The sequence below is a fragment of the Rhinichthys klamathensis genome, unplaced genomic scaffold (genome assembly GCF_029890125.1).
Source record: "Rhinichthys klamathensis goyatoka isolate OS25496 unplaced genomic scaffold, OSU_Roscu_1.1 h1tg000286l_1, whole genome shotgun sequence".
Taxonomy (NCBI): Eukaryota; Metazoa; Chordata; class Actinopteri; order Cypriniformes; family Leuciscidae; genus Rhinichthys; species Rhinichthys klamathensis.
This window is the reverse complement of record NW_026606805.1, coordinates 11,589-32,407: the sequence shown is the minus strand read 5'-3', so window position 1 is coordinate 32,407 and position 20,819 is coordinate 11,589. Positions and strand designations below refer to the sequence as shown.

The window sequence follows — 20,819 nt, the reverse complement described above, 5'->3', positions numbered from 1 at the left end:
TTTCTGAAGGATCATGTGACAATAAAAACCCTAAAAATATAAAAATGCATTTTTTTTTATGTAGTTAGCATGTTAACACATGCAGCTGGTGCATTTATGATTATTAATTTACATATATTTTCTTTAAAAAAGGAAAACCAATCACAGATGTTGATGCTCTCAATTATTTAAATGGATACTTCGCCACTGGCAAAAGGAGCTTTCAATAAAACCTGGCTGCCTAGTAGCAAATACTTCTTAGCAAACGTTTAGTAATAATGGTGTCGACTTGTGTTGTGCAAGAATTTCCAGAGAAGGATCCAGCGTGTTGTAAAGAAACTTAATATGAAGAAAACACCGCTACGGAAAATCTGAAAAAGCTGTGTTTGTAGTAAATATTTCATACTGGATGACAATGAACAGTGTTTTATGCCAAACGGAGGGGGAAAAAACTGAAAGATGCCGTTCTGTCAGTTCCGCTCAATGTAAAACGCAGTCACGTACAGGTAAGAACGGTGAGAAAGGTAAGAAAGCTGTTGCCATAGTGTTCCATTTTTACCATAAAGCTGTTTAAAGAGTAGAAAAAGTACAGAACAATTTTCAGTGATAAACCTACTCTTACAATAACCGTTCTGTTAATAACCCTCTGTCGATCCGACTGTCCGTGGGCGAGGATACAAAAATGTGGACGTTTAATCTGTAGTTAGTCTCTCTGTCCAGGTAACAGAGAGAACGAGTAAACATTGTTCATTTACACTGTAACAATACAAGCAGGTTGAAAATCGGCGAAGTTACACTTCAAATTCCACCACACAAATAATGCACATTTGCACAATAATAATTGATCTGTTAATGAGCACTGCATCACTTTTGTAATTAATCTCACACGTTAAACTGTTCACATTGATAATCCCAAAAGCTTTTTTTCTTTTCTTATGTGGAGCTTCATCACAGAAGAATGTACTTGTTACTGCTCTGACTGTGTTAGTGTAGAAAAGTTTTCAAATATAAAGAAATCATGAGTCTCGGAATCCATTTTTATTTCTGAAATATGAAAGAATCTTGCAAGCTTCCCCAACGTCCTGTGGTTTTCTGTGACCGTTTCTAATCATCTCCTCTGTGAGAACTGGAAAAGATGTGTAGCGGCAAATATTGTACCAGCGTGAATTTGGTTGTCGATCAGCCTGACGGATGTTCGTTTTCACTCTTGGTGTGAACAGACCATTCATCAATGATTTGTTTTGCTTATTCATTTCGCATCTGGTGTGAGAGGGCCTTTAATAGTGTGTCCTGAGCTAGCATTAATGCATTTCCCTTCCCTCTGGCACTTAAAGCGCTTTGCCTCAGGCAGTCTGTCTCCACAGACCAAAGCAACCAATGTCCCTAAAATATACTCAATTAAGTCAAACTAACATTTCTGCTTTTCCTTTCTCACTGTGTTTAGCTGACTAAGCATCATGGGACATTACCCATAGCAGTAGAGTGGAGTGCTGAATAACGCAGCAGTGCAGCCACAGATGTGATTTATAGAGGTTGCGGTGTTCTGAATGCCCTCTGCTTGATGTATGATAGTGTCTTTACGCTGTATGTAAAACACATGGCCAGCAGCTCTCTGTGACCAACAAAGTGTTTTGCACTGACACAGAGCTTTTATGTACACTTTTATACCCTGAAATGACAGAGGGGACGGTATGTTTGAGAAAACGTTGTCTAGATGTGAGGTAAGGGTCACCGTCACGTAAATTGTTTTCAATGACTACAGCATTACTAGATTTGACAAAGAGAAAGTGTCTGTTTGTGTGCACCTGAGCAGGATATCGAGGAGTTTGTTGTTTCAGTACCACCTCTACTCTGAATAAGGGGTTTGGGGAAGTCTTGCCGTCTCCATTGATGGCTTTAGAGAGCTCCAGCAGAGAGCGCTTTATATTCACACGAAACGCCTCCTCAACCATTCGATCCAACTTCTCCATGTACGACACCCAGTGCTGTTGCACCTGAAAATACAAACACAAAGTCAATGGGAAGTCCTCATTATGATGTTTTTATTAACCCAAGTATGTTACAGTTTATGCAAGTATGCAGAGATAAATATTATTGTGACGTTGTACATACTTAAAGGTATAGATCACCCAAAAATAAGAAAACTGAAGAAAGTTTCTGATTTTGTCCGTACAATGAAAGACAATGGGGAAAGTCAACTTTTAAATTAACTTTTGATCACATTGATTTTGAAACATTACTATTAGGATCTCGGGTACGGTGGGTACGAGGGATGATGTTCAGGTACAGTTTTCCAACTGGCGCGCACATGGATTGGATTGATCGCTACAATTGACAGGTCTTGATTTACCGTGTGCCATAGAAAAGGAGTGCACAGCTAAAACAGCGCTGGAAGATTATCACTCATCAACCAGGTTCTTTATACTTGTTACTTATTCTATGTAATTATAAATATTTTAATGCTTTATTATGGCATTTACACATGTAAGTAATTTTTAGGTTCAGTAAAACCCTCTTTGTCTTTGGACCTTTGATAAAAAGGCTACAATGGTTTCAAATGTCACAACTTTTGATTGCTTTGAGTCATATATACGTTCTAATAGTCATCATGTCAAGCATGAATGATAACCAAATAAATCAATAAACTGCATCACTTATTTCTTCTGTTTTCTCAGCAGTGTTGTAACATGAGAATCTCCGAATATTATCAAAATCTATTTTCTTCACAATTTGAAAGGTCTTCTGTCAGATGAAATCAAGTCTTGTCTTTTTTTTTTTTTTGCAGAGTTATAAGCCATTACTTTTAAGTATGCCACTTCGTAGAGAAATCGCATGAAATCATTAAAATGCCTTCAGGGTGTTAGGGGTTAACAGTGACAGTCAAAAAAGAGCTTCCATTTCACTTATATAAAGCTTGAATGATCAGGATCGGAATCGGCTGAATGTGATGACAAGAAATCGGTAGTCATATCAGCTGTAAAAATCCTCATCTGAGCATCCCTACTTATTAAAACACATTCCTGGGTTGCAGTGAAAAACCTTAGTTCACAATGGGGTGATAAATTTACCTTCATATGTCTGTGCAATTAAACTAGCTGGTTCTTATTGCAGTTGCTGCCATTTTATAAGAGCAATAAGCCACTTAAGGCTGTGCGTTATGAAAAATTTACTCCAACAACAGTCCTTCAGTGCTAAAATTACTGTACCACAACCTCAAGACGCTTATCGCTTTAGTGGAAAAGCTACAACACACAGACAGCAGTCCAACCTCAGGCCCATCTAGGTGGAAGGTCCCGTAGACTCTGGCCATGATTTTGACGATGTCCTGGTGTGCGTTCTGCAGTCGGAGCAGCTGCATATGCTGATGATTCTGCTGATCCTCCTGGAACTCCAGGTCTCCATGAAACATCTTGCCATCCACACGCACCAAAATCAGCTCACTGATCTGCTCACAGAGCTTAGAGGTGGCCAGGATAGCTGCCTTATACTCGTCCACCACTAACTGAACCTGTGGGAGAGGAGAGAGATTCAGAACAAAGAGATTGCACAAATGTTAATCCAAAAACACACAGCTGACAGCTTAATAAATTGTAAGATTTGATCATCTAGTAAATTGTAAGATTTGAATCTGAATCTACAGTACGTCCCTGGCTTGTTTAGATTAGCAACTGTTCTAATACATTTTTGTAGACAAAAAAAATGACAGGCTACACACATCTTGTTATTTCTATAAACTTTCCCAGAGGTTGTTGCGCAATTGTTTGAAATGAGTTACCACTTTACCACATGCAGGTCTATTATTGATTCTGCCTTATTGAAAAACACAGACTCCAGTAGACAGCATCACACATCTAAAAGTTCCCAAATCTGAGCTATTGTGAAACAGTACTTTAGCATTTACAGGGACCCTTCTATTTGGAAAAACATATGGGAATAAATGGTTTTTCACCTGTAGTGGCGAGCAACACACAGGTAGTTTTGACTAACTGCTCTGAGAGGAGTTATGGCACAAAGCAATCATTAAAAGCCCAGGTGCTACTCTATTAGGCTGTCCCAACTAATGACCAAATTAATGAGAAAAAAAGGAACAGGGAGTGACAAAGAGAGAGAGAGAGAGAGTGTGGTTGAAAAAAAGACTAGAATTTGAGTGGTGCTTGCCGATGCAAAACTCACCACCACAATGCGAGAGTATTACTATGTGACTGCTAAGGTATTCTAAATGTTTTTAGTAAAACAAAAACAAAACAAACAAAAGCACAAACAAAAACAGCAAAACCAAAACAAAGGCCCTATTTAGACCTGCGGCCAGTTGCATAAAACGCTTAGACTAGTCTTACAAGTTAGTCATCAAATTTTTTTCTTTAAGACTGGCCAAAACTTTTTTAAAGTCAGTTACTTAAAACCATAGATTGATCTAATTTAAACAAAAAATAAAACTGATGATTATTCATTGGCAAACTGCTAGTTGGTCAAACTAGTTCTGAAGACACAGTCTTAACATAAAACTTAAGCTAAATAAAGTTTATGCAACTGGCCACTGGTGTTAAGATGCGTTTTGGTCGATCGGATCACAAGTGGACGAGGGAGACACATTCCCGTTTACACCTGGTGTTTTAATCCGTCTCTTTTGTCCACTTTCAATCACTTCTGTCCTGATTTCTGCAAGGGGAGGGTCTATGGGCGAGTAAATGTGTGGGCTTTTTGCAATCTTTCAATCAAATGGACGAAATAAGGTCACGCAATTTACATGTGAACACGTCCAGGAGACGATGGAAAAACACACAGAGAGCCTCAGCTTCAGTTTCTGGTCTGACAGCCGCAAGACCAGCCGAACGCTGTGAGTGTGTGTTAGAAATCAGGAATGGTGAGAGAACATTGTGTTTGGTACGTTTTTCTTCTTCAAACCAAACTTGGGTCTCCAGCCGACAAAGTTTAAATCCCGGCTGTTTAGCCGCTTCCCATAATGTTACGCATGAGATCAGTAGACGGAGAGAAGAAGGTCTTTTGTGGCTGTTTGAAAAATTCGACCACATGAGTGTTTACACTACGAAAGAAATCCGGTTCGTTTAACTGCCACTGGAAGTGGTCAAAAGTGGACAAGCTCAAAACTTTTTAGACCCAGTTTACACCTGTATTTAGCGTCATCCACTTGTGATCCAATCGACCAAAACGCATCTTGATATCAGGTGTGAACACGGCCAAAGAAACACAGCAAAAAGAAATTACTGTAACAAAAAAACGCAAAAATAAAACCAGACCAAAGCAAACAAAACAAGAAATGAAAGACAAAAAGAGAAGCAAAAGCAAAGCACAGAATAGAATAAATGAGAGAACGGGTGCGAGAGGAATGTGGCGGGAGAAGGATGGAAAACACATTCAAACGGAGCAGCAGGGGTTTTCCAGCAGGATTTTCCAGCTCATGTTTCCTTCTCTCTCTCTTCCACAGAAATAGAGCACCTGATTTCAACCCATCCCTGTGCTTAAAATCAAAGGAGGCAGTTCTTATCCACAAAGCATCGAGCTTTTCTCATCCAACAGCTCCCTGCTCAATCTGCGGAGGGCGGCGGTGCTGAGACGTTCCTGAGAGTTTGTGCAGAGGTTCTCTAAAGCATCTTACATGCCGCATAATCTCACTCTTCCTCCTAGCTCTGGATCCAGCTCGTCTCATGCCTTTTTCATGGGATGAAACGTGTCACGTGAAATAAGCCTCAAAGGGGAAGATTACTCTACGTGCACGAGTGTGTAGAATGTATACTTACATTTCTAAGTGTGTGTGGGTGTGTGTAAGCTCAGATGTGTCGTGTTCTCCACACTTCTCCATTACCAGTGAAGTTCGTGCCAGCTCTGTTTTGGGCTCGAAGGACGTCTGACATTGACTCTGACGTGAGTTAGAGAGAACCGGGCAATGAATCGAGGCTGGCTGCCTTTTATTGCGAACGCTGGGGCTGTTTATACTGAGATGCCTGTGCGGCCTTTTTTAAAGTAGATGGCGCATTCATGTTTCTGCTTGCATGCCTTTATGTATGTGTGTGTGTGTGTGTGTTTCTTTACCACATGGCTAAAGGGCACTGCCAGTGCTTTAATATCATATTGCCTTGTACAATGTAGGAGTGATGGACAGCCAGCAGAGGAAGTGAATAGATTTCACAATTGCACTCCACTGAGTCGCACTTCCATTCTCAGTAAAGCCTGCTGCCTTACTCTTGCATTACAAAAGCAATATCGGGCAGCAAAATGGACACAGCTGTATCAGAACAAAATAAGAGCAAAGCCTTCTGTTCTTGAATAACTGTAGACAGGGTCCAAAATTAACTAGTGTTTTTTGCCACACCTGCTGATAGTGGGTTACTTGAGAAAGTTTTTTAAAGTAATGAATAGTTTTTTCAGCATTAAATTGATCAAAAGTGACAGTAAAGAGTTCTATATATTTCAAATAAACGCTGTACTTTTTAACTTTCTATTCATCATCAATCCATGTATCATGTTTTTTTTTAAACAAAAATATTAAGCAGCACAACTGATTTAACCACTGATAGTAATAATAATAATAATAATAAATATAAATTGAACACTTGAATTGGGGAGGAAAAAACATAATCGATTATAAAAGTAGATTAGTTTTAGCCTAAACTGCACTGAGCAGAAATTCTAATTCAACAAGAAAATCCAGCAGTTATTTCTGCGATTCTTCTAGAGCAGTGATTCTCAACCAGGGGCCGGGGCCACAAGAGGACTTAACATTTAAAATAACACAAAAGAAGCAATACAATTATTAATATATTTAATAAAAACAATATAAAACAAAATAGGATATTTCTTATTTGAATTCACCCCCTCCACAAAAGAAAAAGAAAAAATGGGTTCCCACTAGAAAAAACCTGGATATGAGAGTTTCTAAACCTGCATAAGTCGTGAAATTTATATCATTTATAAAATCGTATAACTCCATGGGCATTTCTATAGATTTTTAAGAATACTATTCATGCAAAGCTCTAAAATATTTAGTCTGGAAAAGACATGAGGCCTTAGAGTAGAGGTCTTCGGGTTTTCGGATCGAAGTGGACCAGTGAAAGTGAATCTACCTTAGAGTAAAAAAGGTTGAGAACCACTTTTCTATAATTCTCTGCAATTTTTGGACTTCAAATGGAGCTCAGGGGGTTTCTCTCCTGAAAAGACCAGGCTGCTGTCCGCACCAGGCTTACTGTCCATCAGCTTTACTAGAGAGCTCATGCTGGCTGACCAGCTTCATTATCTGATGGTTATGCACTGGACCAGCATTGAAATTCATAACTCTGCTCAGGGAAAGTCCAGAAGAGCTCTGTCTGCTGGAGGAACACAAGCTTTCCACTATACTATCTATTTGGCTGTCTATCTATGTGTGTACGTGCATGTGTGTGTGTGTGTGTGTGTGTGTGTTTCAGAAACGACTTACCTTGTTGGAGTGCACTCTGCAGTCATTGATAAAGGCGCTGGCTGTTCCTTTTGTGGACCAGTGCAGTTTTGACAGGCCTGGTTGGATTTTCTTATCCAAGAACCGAATTCTCTCAGAAAAGAGACACAGTTCATCTGCATTCAGAGCCTTAATGATTCTGATTGAGAGTGAACACAAACATACAAGTGTAAGTTCACTGATGTTCTCCAATTTCCTTTTAGGTCTTACCGCCATTGACACATTTCTTTTACAGCATTTTCAAAAACAAGCAAGGCCATTTTAAAAGCATAACAGAACAAGAGGGTGGTAAAAATGGATTAACAAGTCTTAACAAGTGGATGTGCTTTGCCATTTGGGGCAAGTGGCCTGTTTAGCTTGTGCTGGGTTTAAGTGTTTGTTTCCAGCTGGCATGTGTAGAATGCATTAAATGTGGTAACAATACTGACAGAGATGACTCACTCTATCCCTCTGAGAGTTACAATGAGTCCTCCAGTCTGAAGAGTGTGTGTGTGTGTGTGTGTGTGTGTGTGTGTGTGTGTGTGTGTGTGTGTGTGTGTGTGTGTGTGTGTGTGTGTGTGTGTGTGTGTGTGTGCGTGCGCGTACGCGCTGAGAGGCTTATGTGAGAGAGGCGGAGGTTATTATTCACTACACAACGAGGGACATAAGTGTGAATTGTTTTGTTCATTGGAATTGTGTGTGTGTTTGTGTGTGTGCGTGTGAGCATGTGTGTGTATGTGTGAGTGTGTGTGTGTGCACGCATTTAATTCAAGTGCTTTTCTCCAGATCGGATGCACTAAAGTCTTGAATGGAGATGTGTATATTGAGGCTGATGGAATGTAAATACTCAGTTTGTGCAGAATGTGTATTAAAGATGCAAAGTTACCTGACAAGTACACCGTTTAAATATGTATGAAACCAGCAAAGATGCATCTGTGTGTGAAAGTCCACTTGTTTTTCTATACTAATAAGAAGTAAATTACAGATAATTTCCTCACAAATATATTACATCCAACTTGTTAGGAGAATGATACGTATCAAACTTAGGAGGTGAAACTAAATATTATGAGCTGTTTTACTGATTTTAGATGAGATTTGCAAGTATAATTTAACAGCCTAATTTCTCTGATTGTGTTATTGGTAACACTTAACCTTTATGTATAATGCATTATGAAGGTACTTATGTAAGTTATAATGCATTATATCTTTTCATAAACAACTGTTACCAAAGTAAAGTTAAAATGCATTATAATATTTGCAGAGTCCTTGTTACATCGGAGATCGATAGTTTGTCATGCGTTTTAATGTATTACTTTCTAAAGGCGTAACATATGTATTATGATGCATTACAACCGTGATTACAGTTATTCATTAAACCATAAAATGCATTGTAAGGTGTATTGCATGGCATAATAAACACATTAAGAATAGTTTTATAATGCATTATATATAAAGGCTTTAAGTAAAGTGTTACCGTGTTATTTTCTAGCAATAAGCACTAAATAAATCGCATTTGAATAGATCATATAAAAGATAATAAAATAAAAAGCGCTTTGGATTTGTAGAAAGTGCCAAAAAATATGATGATGATGATGATGATGGTATAAGAATGTTTTAAGAACAACAGAGATCTATGGATGGTCCTCACAAATTTGTCTGCAAGTATGTGGGAGAGAAAGTCAGTATCTGTCAGCCAAACCAACCTGTTATAGTCTCTAACAACGAGGAGGACATTCTCTCTCAGGTTGTGCAGTTCCTCTCTGCGCTGATACACATCTGAGACGTAGTGAGGGATCTCAAAAAGCAGTCGGTCCCAGTAATGAATCTCATTAAACATCTTCAATAGGTTCCTTAACACACAAAAACAGTTGTACATTCACAGTCTGTGTGTTTGTATTCACACTACAACATTCAGCATGTATAAAACAACTCCAGTAATGTGCATTATGACTAAAGATCATGAAAGATTTAACATCAGCACTACTTGATTTCTTTAAAGAGTTTGAATAGGTTGTTTAAGAACAATAATAAACAGTATTTGCAACATATTCAACTTAAAGTCTAACTGAACATTCAGTGTAGCATAGGATATAATCCATTGGGATCAATTGGACTGACAATAAGTTTCCCTCATCAGAAAAAAGGTGAAGTGTGTGTACTATGATATTTCTATACTGTCCTGTCCATTAAAGGGATACTCCACTTTTTTTGGAAATAGGCTCATTTTACAACTCCCCCAGAGTTAAACTGTTGAGTTTTACCGTTTTTGAATCCATTCAGCCGATCTCCGGTTCTGGCGGTACCACTTTTACCATAGCTTAGCATACATCATTGAAGTGGACAAGACCATTAGCATTTCTAAAAGAAAAATGACCAAAGAGTTTCGATATTTTTCCTATTTAAAACTTGACTCTTCTGTAGTTACATCGTGCACTAAGACCGACGGAAAATGTAAAGTTGCGATTTTCTAGGCTGATATGGCTAGGAACTATACTCTCATTCCTGCGTAATAATCAAAAAACTTCACTGCCGTACCATGAGAGCAGCAGGCGTAATGATATGAAAAATATCGAAACTCTTTGATCATTTTTTTTTTTTAGAAATGCTAATGGTCTTGTCCACTCCAATGATGTATGCTAAGCTATGCTAAAAGTGGTACCGCCAGAACCGGAGATCGGCTGAATGGATTCAAAAACGGTAAAACTCAACAGTTTAACTCTGGGGGAGTTGTAAAATGAGCCTATTTCCAAAAAAAGTGGAGTATCCCTTTAAAGGCAAAATGGCAATAAATAAATATTTTAAAAAATTGCTTTTCTGATATATATATATATATATATACATACACATACACACTACTACTGGTACTGGAGGGGCTGTATATGTGTGTTTGTGTGATCACGTACTTGTTAAAGTTGATGTCCAACAAGCCTGCCTTCCCTTTACAGCGGATCATGAGCGGCTGGTCAAGACTGCGGAGACACTCTTTGTTCAGACTCTGACTCCAGTCTGTGAACTTCCTCCTCACCTTCTCATCCAGAATCTGACACAGCCTAGCATAACTCGCATTCACATCCTCTCCACTGCTGGTGTGAGGCAGGAAATGAGTGCGCCGGAGAACCTAGACAACACATGTGCAAAAAACACATGTTGACAAATAGACGGGAAGAGCTCAGAGAGAACGAAGAGCCTTCTGTGAGCGCACATATCATCACTTTCAAACAAACAACGTCTTGAGATCTTACTGAGTCACACATGCAAGGTCACAAACAATCAAAACAACCGTCAGTGCACAACTAAGCTATACAAACCAAGGGTAAACATCGCTCATGTTAGGAATTTCTCATAGGCTATGCAGTAAACATGTAAACATATTTTACGATGCCCAATTAGACCTTCATTAAGCTTTGGTTTTAGCCTCCCTTTTGTTTCTCTATGGGGCTTTTTGGGATCAGTTGTGGGGAAATGCAATATAATCATATCTGTGTCCAATTAAAGCTTATGCCAGCTCTTAATTGCCTTCTTAAAGAAAGTGGAAAATGAATTTAAACACAATGGAGAGGCGATGTGCTCTTTATGCAAACTGAAGAAAAAGAGATGAGAAGTGAAAGAAAGAGAAAACAGGAGACAGAAATAGAGAGTAAGGGTGTGTGAAATGGAAAGCGACAAAAAGAACGAGAAAGTGAGTATGTGGCGGCACAGCTGGCTTTAATAGCATTAGGGCCTATGTGGCTGGACTCCAGGGCCTCTGCTGGGGCCCCTCGCTGGCCTCTGACACAAGGCGCTCAGCTCAACACACTTGTCAACACAGAGAAGAGCTCATCAATGGAGTTAAGCTGTTTCTGACACCTCCCGGATTCAGCCCGGTGGAGGTTTTGGGTTGGAATCTAATTCATTTGTCCGTAAAACCCAATAGAGTTCACCTATAAAGGGTGAGGGGGAAACGGGTATGGCCTGGTGCATGCTGGGATTGGACTGATCAGTTTTACCTTGCGGTCTCCTAACACACATCTAGTTGAAGCATCTTTCAGGAAACTGTGATACCACTTATTGACTGTGGGATTTTTATATGAGGGCTTTTGGTGGGGACTCAAGTCAGTTTGATTTCAGTTGGTTTGATATTTTGGGAAAAGAAATTCTATTAAATTAGTTGTCTTAGTATTTTTGAGGAAACACAAAATAATTAATCCTAACTACTGTACATTATACTATATAACCTATCACACTGATCCCACAAAAGCTTATATGCTTGGTTTATTTTAAGTTAAATATGAACGTGATGATAGTTTTAGACTGATGAGGCTCATTTGGGAGTTGTTTTGACTGGTTCATTAAAAATGACTGAAATAAAAGAATTTACGTTGAAGTACTAAAACTACAAAGTCTATAAGTACAAAGTAAGACAAATCACAAAAGCACATAAAATTACATGAAAACTGAAAATATAAAAATGTTATTCAAATTATTAATAAATAGCATAACAGTATATAAATAACAATAACATTACACTGTTTCAGGGTGACCAGTGTTTCTCACTTATTACAAGATCACAACTCAGCTAAAATTTTCATTTCTTTTGCCATGGCACTGCACTTTCAGAATTTCATGAAAAAAGTTCCAAAATGTGTTTTTTTAAACACCAGGGGCCGGTTGCACCAGCTGTGCGTGAGTTACAACTTAGCCTAGTTTTGACGTAAATAGGCACTAAGATACAACTTACTACAAAATATTTTTGCGTTGCACCATTAAACGTAGTGTTGAAGCGTAACTAAATATTTACGGAAGCCTCCGATCAGGAGTAACGGTTGGAATAAAATAGCAGACAGACTGAACTGGATCAATAAGCTCTTCTTTTACCTGACAGACTTCAATTCTTTAGACATATGTGACCCTGGATCACAAAACCAGTCACAGGTCGCACGGGTATATTTGTGGAAGTAGCCAACAATACATTGTATGGGTCAAAATTATCGATTATTTTTCTTTTATGCCAAAAATCATTAGGATATTAAGTAAAGATCATGTTCCATGAAGATATTAGTAAAAGTCATACCGTAAATATATAAAACAATTATTTTTGTGAGTGAATGCAGCAATATCGCAAACATAAATGGACAACTTTAAAGGCGATTTTCTCAATGTTTAAATTTTTTTGCACCCTCAGATTCCAGATTTTCAGTTGTAGATAGTAGATCGTTGTATCTCGGCCAAATATTGTCCTATCCTAACAAACCATACATCAATGGAAAGCTTATTTATTCATCTTTCAGATGATGTATAAATTCAAATTTCAAAAAACTATTTAAGAAAATTGACCCTTGTGACTGTTTTTGTGGTACAGGGTCACATTTTGTATACGACAATGCTGACATTTACACTCGCATACATTTTAAGTGAGAGAACATTATGTTAAAAGATTACTCTGTTAACAGATCATCAACTCGAACCCGTCCTACAGCGCGCCGATGTGGGCATCTATCCCATCGGTCCGTGTTGTGCATGTCAAATAAAATCAGTCATAATCTATAAATGTTATTTCTTATGTTTTTCTGTATCAGTGCTTATTTATTTATCTTTATTAATTTCGTTTTAAATACAGTTTCTGAATGTTATTTACATATAAAAACACTTATTATGTTATCATGATTAAGTATCGTATTTAATGGAAACGTATTTTTACCGTTAGTTAAGTGAGGCAAAAGAAGTAAGAATGAAGGATAAGCTGAAATTCCTAGCATTTAACAACTTTTGCTCACGTATTTGAAGGCTGCAATTGGATCATTGAGGGTAAACCTCATATTATGCGACTACGCATTCCTTTACGGAGAGTTTACGACCTACTAGCTACGCTCTGCCTCTAGTAGTCTGCTAGTAGTTACTAAGCCTCTAGTGTGGACTTTACGTTCAAATTTAAGAAAGAAATTACGAACGGCTGGTGCAACCCTACCCAGAACCGTTTCTGAATAAAAAAAGATTTTTGATTCCCACCCCTGATCTTATAGTTTGATTTTTTGAAGGTTTAACCAACATCTCACTCTGTCTCTTTCAGTCTTTCTAGCTCACACACAGAATCTCACCTCCATAGGTCTTTCTATCCGTGAGCGGAGAGCTCGGGTCAAGTGGACCTGTCCAGCGTGTTGAGGCATATGAGGAGGAGTGAGAGATGACACCCTGCACATCACCATATTGACATTACTCAACTCAGCATTGAGCAGAGCGTATAGATCCAGCGTCTTCCTGTCAATGGTCCGCTTGATGGCCTGAGAGAGATATAAAAGAGAAACACTCAGGAAATATGGTAAACAGTGGTAAAATTACTGTAATACACAGCCTCTTGTTACTTGCTTAATGCAGAACAAATCACTGCTATGATCATTACGTTAACTAGTTGCCTGTTTGCAATGGAATATTTTTACTGTTTGTCAATGCCTTGTTATTACTTCATAAAATCTGTTTATTATTATTTCATTTTACTTTACTTTCAGTGGCACATGTTTGTTTTAGACTTTTTTATTATTTGTTCTAATGCTTTGGCAATAATGCATAATGCAGCACTTTGAAATTTAAGACTCAAAAGCTGAATGAGAATGACAGAACGAAAGGGCGAAGGAGAAGAGAAAAGACTGAAGGGGAAGACGAAAGTCAGAAGAGATGAAGGTGATTAATGAGGTAAACATCTTAATGACATTAAGTAAAGAGACAGGTGACAGGTGAGAGAGCAGAGGGCGTGTGTGTGTGTGTGTGTGTGTGTGTGTGTGTGTGTGTGTGTGTGTGTGTGTGTGTGTGTGTGTGTGTGTGTGTGTGTGTGTGTGTGTGTGTGTGTGTGTGTGTGTGCGTGTGTGTGTGGTCCTGCTATTGAACTTTTGAGTAAATGAGAGTGAAAAGGAAGTGACATGCAAAGTCTGTGTGTGGTCTGTTCTGCTGAAGTCATTTGTATTCACTGTATTTGCTAAGAAGAGCTGTGCTCTGACAGTGTGCAAGGTTTTAAAGGAGGTGATAAAGTGTGTGTGAATTGAAGGCTAAGTGTGTGTGAGAAAGACCTCTCTTCCAGACAGGTGCTGAAACATGTCAAGCAGCTGTACTCCTTCCTCCACACAGTTCACCGTCTCGAAGGTCGAAGTGATCAAATTCTGCATCATCACCTCCAGATCTTTCACTTTAGCACAGAAGCTAAAACAAACATGTGCACACACACACACACACACACACACACACACAAACAAGAGGCACAAAACAACAAATAAATGGGCAGAACTGTACAGCGTGCTCCAAACACAAATCGGTGCCCTCTATTCAAAGGCAGAGTCCAGCACACACACACTCTCGGCCATAAATGGAGGCTGGTATTGATTTGGGTGCTCTCAATATGCTGAGACACTATGAAACACCTGCCCCAGACACAAGCACAGCTGTTTGTCTTGGCAACAACATCCTAACCTTATGACCCGTCTCGGCCCCAATCCATCATGGCCATCAGATGCACACACTTGCTCACAAACAGCTCCCTTTCCCAAGGTCCGGCAGTGCCTGGGGTGGGGGTATGGGGGGGGGGGGGGGGGGGGGGGTTCTCTAGAGGCTGATGGGGAGACCAGCTTCCGTCACACACGCTCATGATGGTATTCAGACAAGCAGCCAAACTGCCTGCTGCCACAAACAGTTGTGAATGACAATAGGGACACGATGGGCTCATACGCAGTAGGCACAGTGATCCTCTCCCCACTGCACATACATTTAGGCAGAATATTCATGAAAAAGTATCTATATGATCCAAATATGCAGGTCGTTATATGCATATTTATGGAGATATGCTAATACAGGATGTATGGAAATCCCCAACAGGCCAGCAGGCCAATAAGCAGGAGAGAATGACAAACATTCATAAATATACATGAGAACCAGAAGGACTGACTGCCTCATAGACAGCCTGGCAGAAAGACTGACACACAATCTTACATATTTAGCGTGTCACTACACAACAAAACTAGATCGCTCCTATTTTAGTCAATGAAGCTGTCTACACTGTAAGGACCAAAAATGCGGCACATTCATTTTACAAAAACCCTTTTTCTAATGTTGTTGCCCTGTCAGTAACTCAAGCTGCTTTATTTTTCCTGCCCAATATGAGTTTCATTTTATATATATATTGTTTAAATATAATTCAATCATGAACTCTTGGAATAGATTTAAACAGCATTTATTGTTAAAGCGATTGTTCATCCAAAAATGTAAATTCTTGCATTAATTACTCACCCTCATGTCATTCCAAACCCATAAGACTTCCGTTCATCTTCAGAACACAAATGAAGATCTTTTTGATGAAATCTGAGAGATTTCTGTCCCTCCATTGACAGCAACACAACTGACACTTTGACACTTCAAAAAGTTCATAAAGAGATCCTAACACTAGTTCATATGAATTGAGTGGTTTAGTCCAAATTTTCTGGAGAGACTCGATCGCTTAATATGATGAACAGAATTAATTTAGATTAGATTTAAATAGATTTAAATTTATTTCCACCCCCGAATCGGCTTATCTCAGTACATCGCGCAATGGGGGTGATGTACTGAGATAAGCCGGTTCGAGATGGAAATAAATAGGTTACGTAGATAGAACAAACAGATCGATTGTCGTTCGGTTTTAAGAGAACCAATCAGCTGCTTGGAAGAGTTTCAAGAGTTTTCAAATAAATACAGCATACAATTTATGTTACCAATTACCAATGTTTGATTTGTTGAAAATTTAAGTAGGATTTCATTATTAATGGAATGTATTTATGTAAGCTCAAAGCTCACAGCTGATTGGTCCACGATTAGGAAACATTCAGAGGTGAAGTGCAGCTTCCAGTGTGGACATCATATTGGCCCTATGGACAAACAAAGCCAGCTATTTCACACAACCTCTCTTTCTCTCTGTGCCCTGATCAATTTACAAACACACTGCACCTGGAGTAGTCCTCGTGCCAAGAGGGGTTTCCGACATCCAGGATGTCCTTAACAGACTTCAGGACCTGCAGGCTGTTGTCAAAGGTTGCCTCTATGTACAGCAATCTCTGAGTGACCTCTGATCCCTGACGCCCTGCAAAGATCGGCAACGGCACCCGCTCACCCTCTTCGCAGCGAGCAAACTGCTGCTGACACTCACACACCTGAAAGAAAGAGAAAGAAACATATTAATTAAATGTCTTTTATTAAAAATGAAAAAAATCTAACATTACAAATTTAATATATATTCAAAATATAGTTTTTTTCCCATAATGAGTCCATATTTAATTTTGATGTTTTTTGTGTGTGTTTTTTTTTGATGAATGAAACGTATAATAGCTCAAAATTCAGTTTGACCTCCAATGGTTGATTGACAACAATTTCTATTTTCACTAATCACTTTTTGAAAGAGAAACAGGATGCACTATTTTCTGCCCTATTTGTGAAAAGTGCCAATAGTATGTGGAACTAATAGGAGCACACAGCAAAAAAAGTGCATGAATAAATATAAAAATGACAAGTGATATAAAATACAGATCTCAGCAAGGACATTAGTCCTGGAAAATACGAGAAGTGAAAGCAAAAAAACACAGAGATGTGAATTATTGAGAAATCTGAGAGCATATTCTTCGGATGTGTGTTTGAAAAAAGTAGGGGTGTAAAAATTCTGCACGCATTTAAAAAAAGTAGTTTGTGAGTGTGTTTGTTTGCATCATTTTGTAGTGTATTCTCACCTCTATTAGGCCTTTGCATCTTTGCACAAAGGCATCCACCAGAGCAAATATGCTAATCTGGTCGAGCGACCACCCTTGGGAAGAGTATCTAAAAAGAGAAAGGAAAAAGAGAGTGTTTAGGAAAAGTGCAGACATCATCTTCACCATCATTTTTGTTCCTCAAGAGCAGGACTGTAAGGAAAACAGAGAAAAATGGAGAAGTCTGCTATGTCACTACTCCCTTGCTAAAGGTTTTCAAATTTCACACGGCGCACAAGCAAAACAAAACAACGGCGGTGGCTGGCTGCCATCCAGAGCAGCGAGGGATCAGGTCAGAAATGATCTGTCATAGGCATAATTGCATCCGCCATAGTTCCATATCAGCCGGCCTGGCGTTCCTCAGATTGCTTTTCACACCTCATTCTTCTACTGATGGAAAGGTAATCCTCACTGCCGCTCACAGACAAACACCTTTAGCGGGGCAGAGAGGAAGCCAGGGTCACGAGGAGGGGAAAAGAGAGGGAGCGTGTGAGAGATATACAGGAAAAGAGAGTGAGACTTCCGCAGGATGACTCTGTTAGCGGATAGGCGTGATAGTACATGTAAAGTGAGAGATTTAGTCAAAGGGAGAAACCAGATCCATGGCTTCGTTCTGAAGCACCCAATATACTTCCAACGAAATCAAAGAACGAACTGGTGTGACGTCATTTCGAACAAAATCTAGGCCAAAACGAAGGTCGTTTGGAGTTCGTTTTGTGAGTTCTAAACAGCTTTTTAAAGCAAAAAGTTTGCTCCGGCTGGTCAACACCTTCGAACTACCATTGGTCCATGGCAATTACGTAACAGGACAGGTGTGGCTCTGAGGCTCCGCCTTCTTTAAAAAAAAGGAAATCTTATCCGGTTCATTTCCTCTGTTGAGTCCGTCGAGGTCAGAAGTCCTGGAGAGCTGCTTTAAAGTAGACATTGAACTGTAATTCACTTTAATTTGTATGTTTAATACTGTAAATCAGTTTAAAACATTATATTGTATAAGTGCTATAAATAAACGTGACTGAGTTTGTGTGTGGTGGTAGTAGTAGAAGTGTTGTGGTATTTGAGATCGGACATTTTTTGGAGGTCTTAATCTTGGCCGCATTTGTACTCGGTCTTGTCTCGGCCTAAGACTAAGAGGACTCAGGATTTCATTCCAAGGCCACAACTGCGGGAATATCACTAAATTGCTGGTGCATTGTCAGATTTATTTGTTAACATAATTAATGGGACTGGATGTAAAACTTCCTGCTTCAATGCAATCAATAACTCATTTCTAATTTTATTTTAGACTGTCGTGCTGGGTCAGAAATCAACGAGGGGTTGTGTCAAAAATGTCAACAAAAATTAATACAGATGGCTACAAAATATGATATGATTGCAAAAAAGTACTTGTATATGATCTTGATTTTTATAATATTACATAAGATATCATTAAACAATATCACAAGAGCTAGAGAGCCGTGTTCACAAATATGAGCACGATTGAAAACATACTGATTTTATACAAATGTTCAATAAAATACATTTTATTTAAAAAAAATAATCTCAAAATTATTTATGCAGTTGAAATTGTACCAATTCAGATGCTTCAGATGAGCCTCTGTCCCACCTCTGCAGTGCAAAGATGATTTGTTGTTATTGATTTCATTTGATTGGTAACAGCTCTATATAGTGTCTTATTATTCTAAAAGTATTGATTGATTAAATATAAGACATTTCTCAATCAGTAAACGTGGATCTTTTGGATGAATTTAAGGAATGCTGGTCTGGTCTTAGTCTTGACTCGGTCTTGCCCTTCTTTGGTCTTGTCTTTGTCTCAAACCCTCAAAGTTTTGGCTCAACACACAATGGGTCTTGGTCTTGACTTGGTCTCGGTTTAGGTGGTCTTGACTACAACTCTTCCTCAGGTCAAAGCTGATGTCAAGATACACTGGGACGTTGATCATTTGGAGAGATCCGTTTGCCAGCGTTTTGCGATTTCATTCGTTTACAGCCCCTATAACGGTATGAGTGGGGTGATAACAAGCCACCGCATAAGTTCTAGTAAAGGTCTCCACGCGTGAAACGCAAATTTCCTTTTCATCTTTCATACTACTTTGATTTATGCAAAGAAATCCCAGAAAAAAAGTGTAATATGTATTATTAAAGAGAAAAATAACTGCCGCCTAGCGCAACGACTAAATTACGATTTTCGCCTTGCACGGAGATCATAGTCGTCAGAGCGGAGGATGAGAGCTTAAATTGAAATGCGGACCGAGCTTTAATGACTGAGATTCAAAAACACATTGAAATGACGGTGAGCCGCACACCAGCAATCAGTTCTCCTGAATCATTTACAGGACCACCCGACACAGGCATCTCCACTTCGTCTTCTAAATCCTTAATCACCAGTTAGCCAATGTTATTTCGGAGGGAACGGAGCTACGCCGGGCAGCTCAGTTCACTGCAAAACACTTAATATCGGCATGAATTGTGGTCAGTTTGACAGCTATGCCCTTTAACCACAGGGATAAACAGCCAATATGAATGTTTTGGCATGTGAAAAAGCGTAAATCCGTTCAAATTGGTGTCTAATTAAAGAAGGGCTTATACAGGGAGTAATAATGCTCCAGTAAACGGCTGTCATGCTAAAGAAAGAAAGGAAGAGGGGTGAGGGAGGATAACTTTTGTACAACTAAAAAGGATTGGGAGGAAGAATAACAGAGAAAAAGCGATATACATGGTTGTTCTGGGAAAGAGAGAGAGAGAGAGAGACAGAGTAAGTGATTATGAGATAGACATGATCCAGTGGTATAGGTCTCAGAGAAGGTCGTCATTGGACCCATAGTGATGAATGCACTGTCTAAACACACAGGAGGACACAGAGGTGAATGTCAGACATAGGCAGTAACACAGATTATAGACGATAAGATATCATTATGTTTATTCTCTTACACGCTCTCTGGCTCCAGGGTCACATCCCTTTGAACGAGTAACTGCATACCATGGACCATGATAAAATGTTATTACAACATCTAGCAAGGTTAGAGATGTTGACTTAAACAGAAAATGTGAGCGAGTGGATCAGGATAAGAAGCTAAGTGCTTACGGAAAAATAAATTAATGAAATCAGTGAAATGCAAACAACCAGCATTTTCACCAAAACAAACAAAATATCAATTAAAATGAGACCAGAGTTTCTATAAAAGTGTTCGCCATTATTGGTCCTAACTAGACAAAACAGTAGGGGATCGGAGGCAACCGTAAGAGGGGGCAATTTAATTGAAATAACCAATAAAATGTCAGTTATTCAGATCATACTTAGTAAAGCTTCCTCACAGGTTCACTGTGAATTTTAAAACAACTGACTTTAGAGTTACATAAAATTTTTACATTTAAAATTTTTAGATCTCCAATATTTTTCTACTGCTGTCTGAATTTTTTATGCCATATATGAATTCAAAGTAATATCTACAGTATCTAACACTCTCACTGGTAGCTATCATACATGATTTCATCATAGCTGTGATATCAGTGGCAAATGTAACACTATAAAACACTACAGTATCAAAACTAAATGACAGAATTAAGAATTCAATCGTTAAAATGAAATGTGTAATGAACATTTGGTGTCAGAGTCATCACACACACACACAGTTTCCAAGTTTTATGGGGACTTTTCAAAGACATAATGATTTTTTTATTCT

General features: G+C 38.8%; 1 protein-coding gene across 1 annotated transcript in view; it reads right to left on the bottom strand.

The window, feature by feature from the left end:
- LOC130103394 (dynein axonemal heavy chain 2-like) overlaps positions 1 to 17,209 on the bottom strand; it is a gene marked incomplete at its 5' end in the record, with an annotated part of 130,985 nt that extends 113,776 nt beyond the window's left edge. Inside the window, 9 exons of the mRNA XM_056269646.1 lie at positions 1,785 to 1,973; positions 3,248 to 3,487; positions 7,412 to 7,568; positions 9,112 to 9,258; positions 10,312 to 10,526; positions 13,483 to 13,665; positions 14,446 to 14,575; positions 16,349 to 16,551; positions 17,122 to 17,209. Coding sequence (XP_056125621.1) covers positions 1,785 to 1,973; positions 3,248 to 3,487; positions 7,412 to 7,568; positions 9,112 to 9,258; positions 10,312 to 10,526; positions 13,483 to 13,665; positions 14,446 to 14,575; positions 16,349 to 16,551; positions 17,122 to 17,209 — 1,552 coding nt within the window. The remainder of the gene's footprint in view (positions 1 to 1,784; positions 1,974 to 3,247; positions 3,488 to 7,411; positions 7,569 to 9,111; positions 9,259 to 10,311; positions 10,527 to 13,482; positions 13,666 to 14,445; positions 14,576 to 16,348; positions 16,552 to 17,121) is intronic.
- Between the last annotated feature and the right edge of the window lie 3,610 nt (positions 17,210 to 20,819).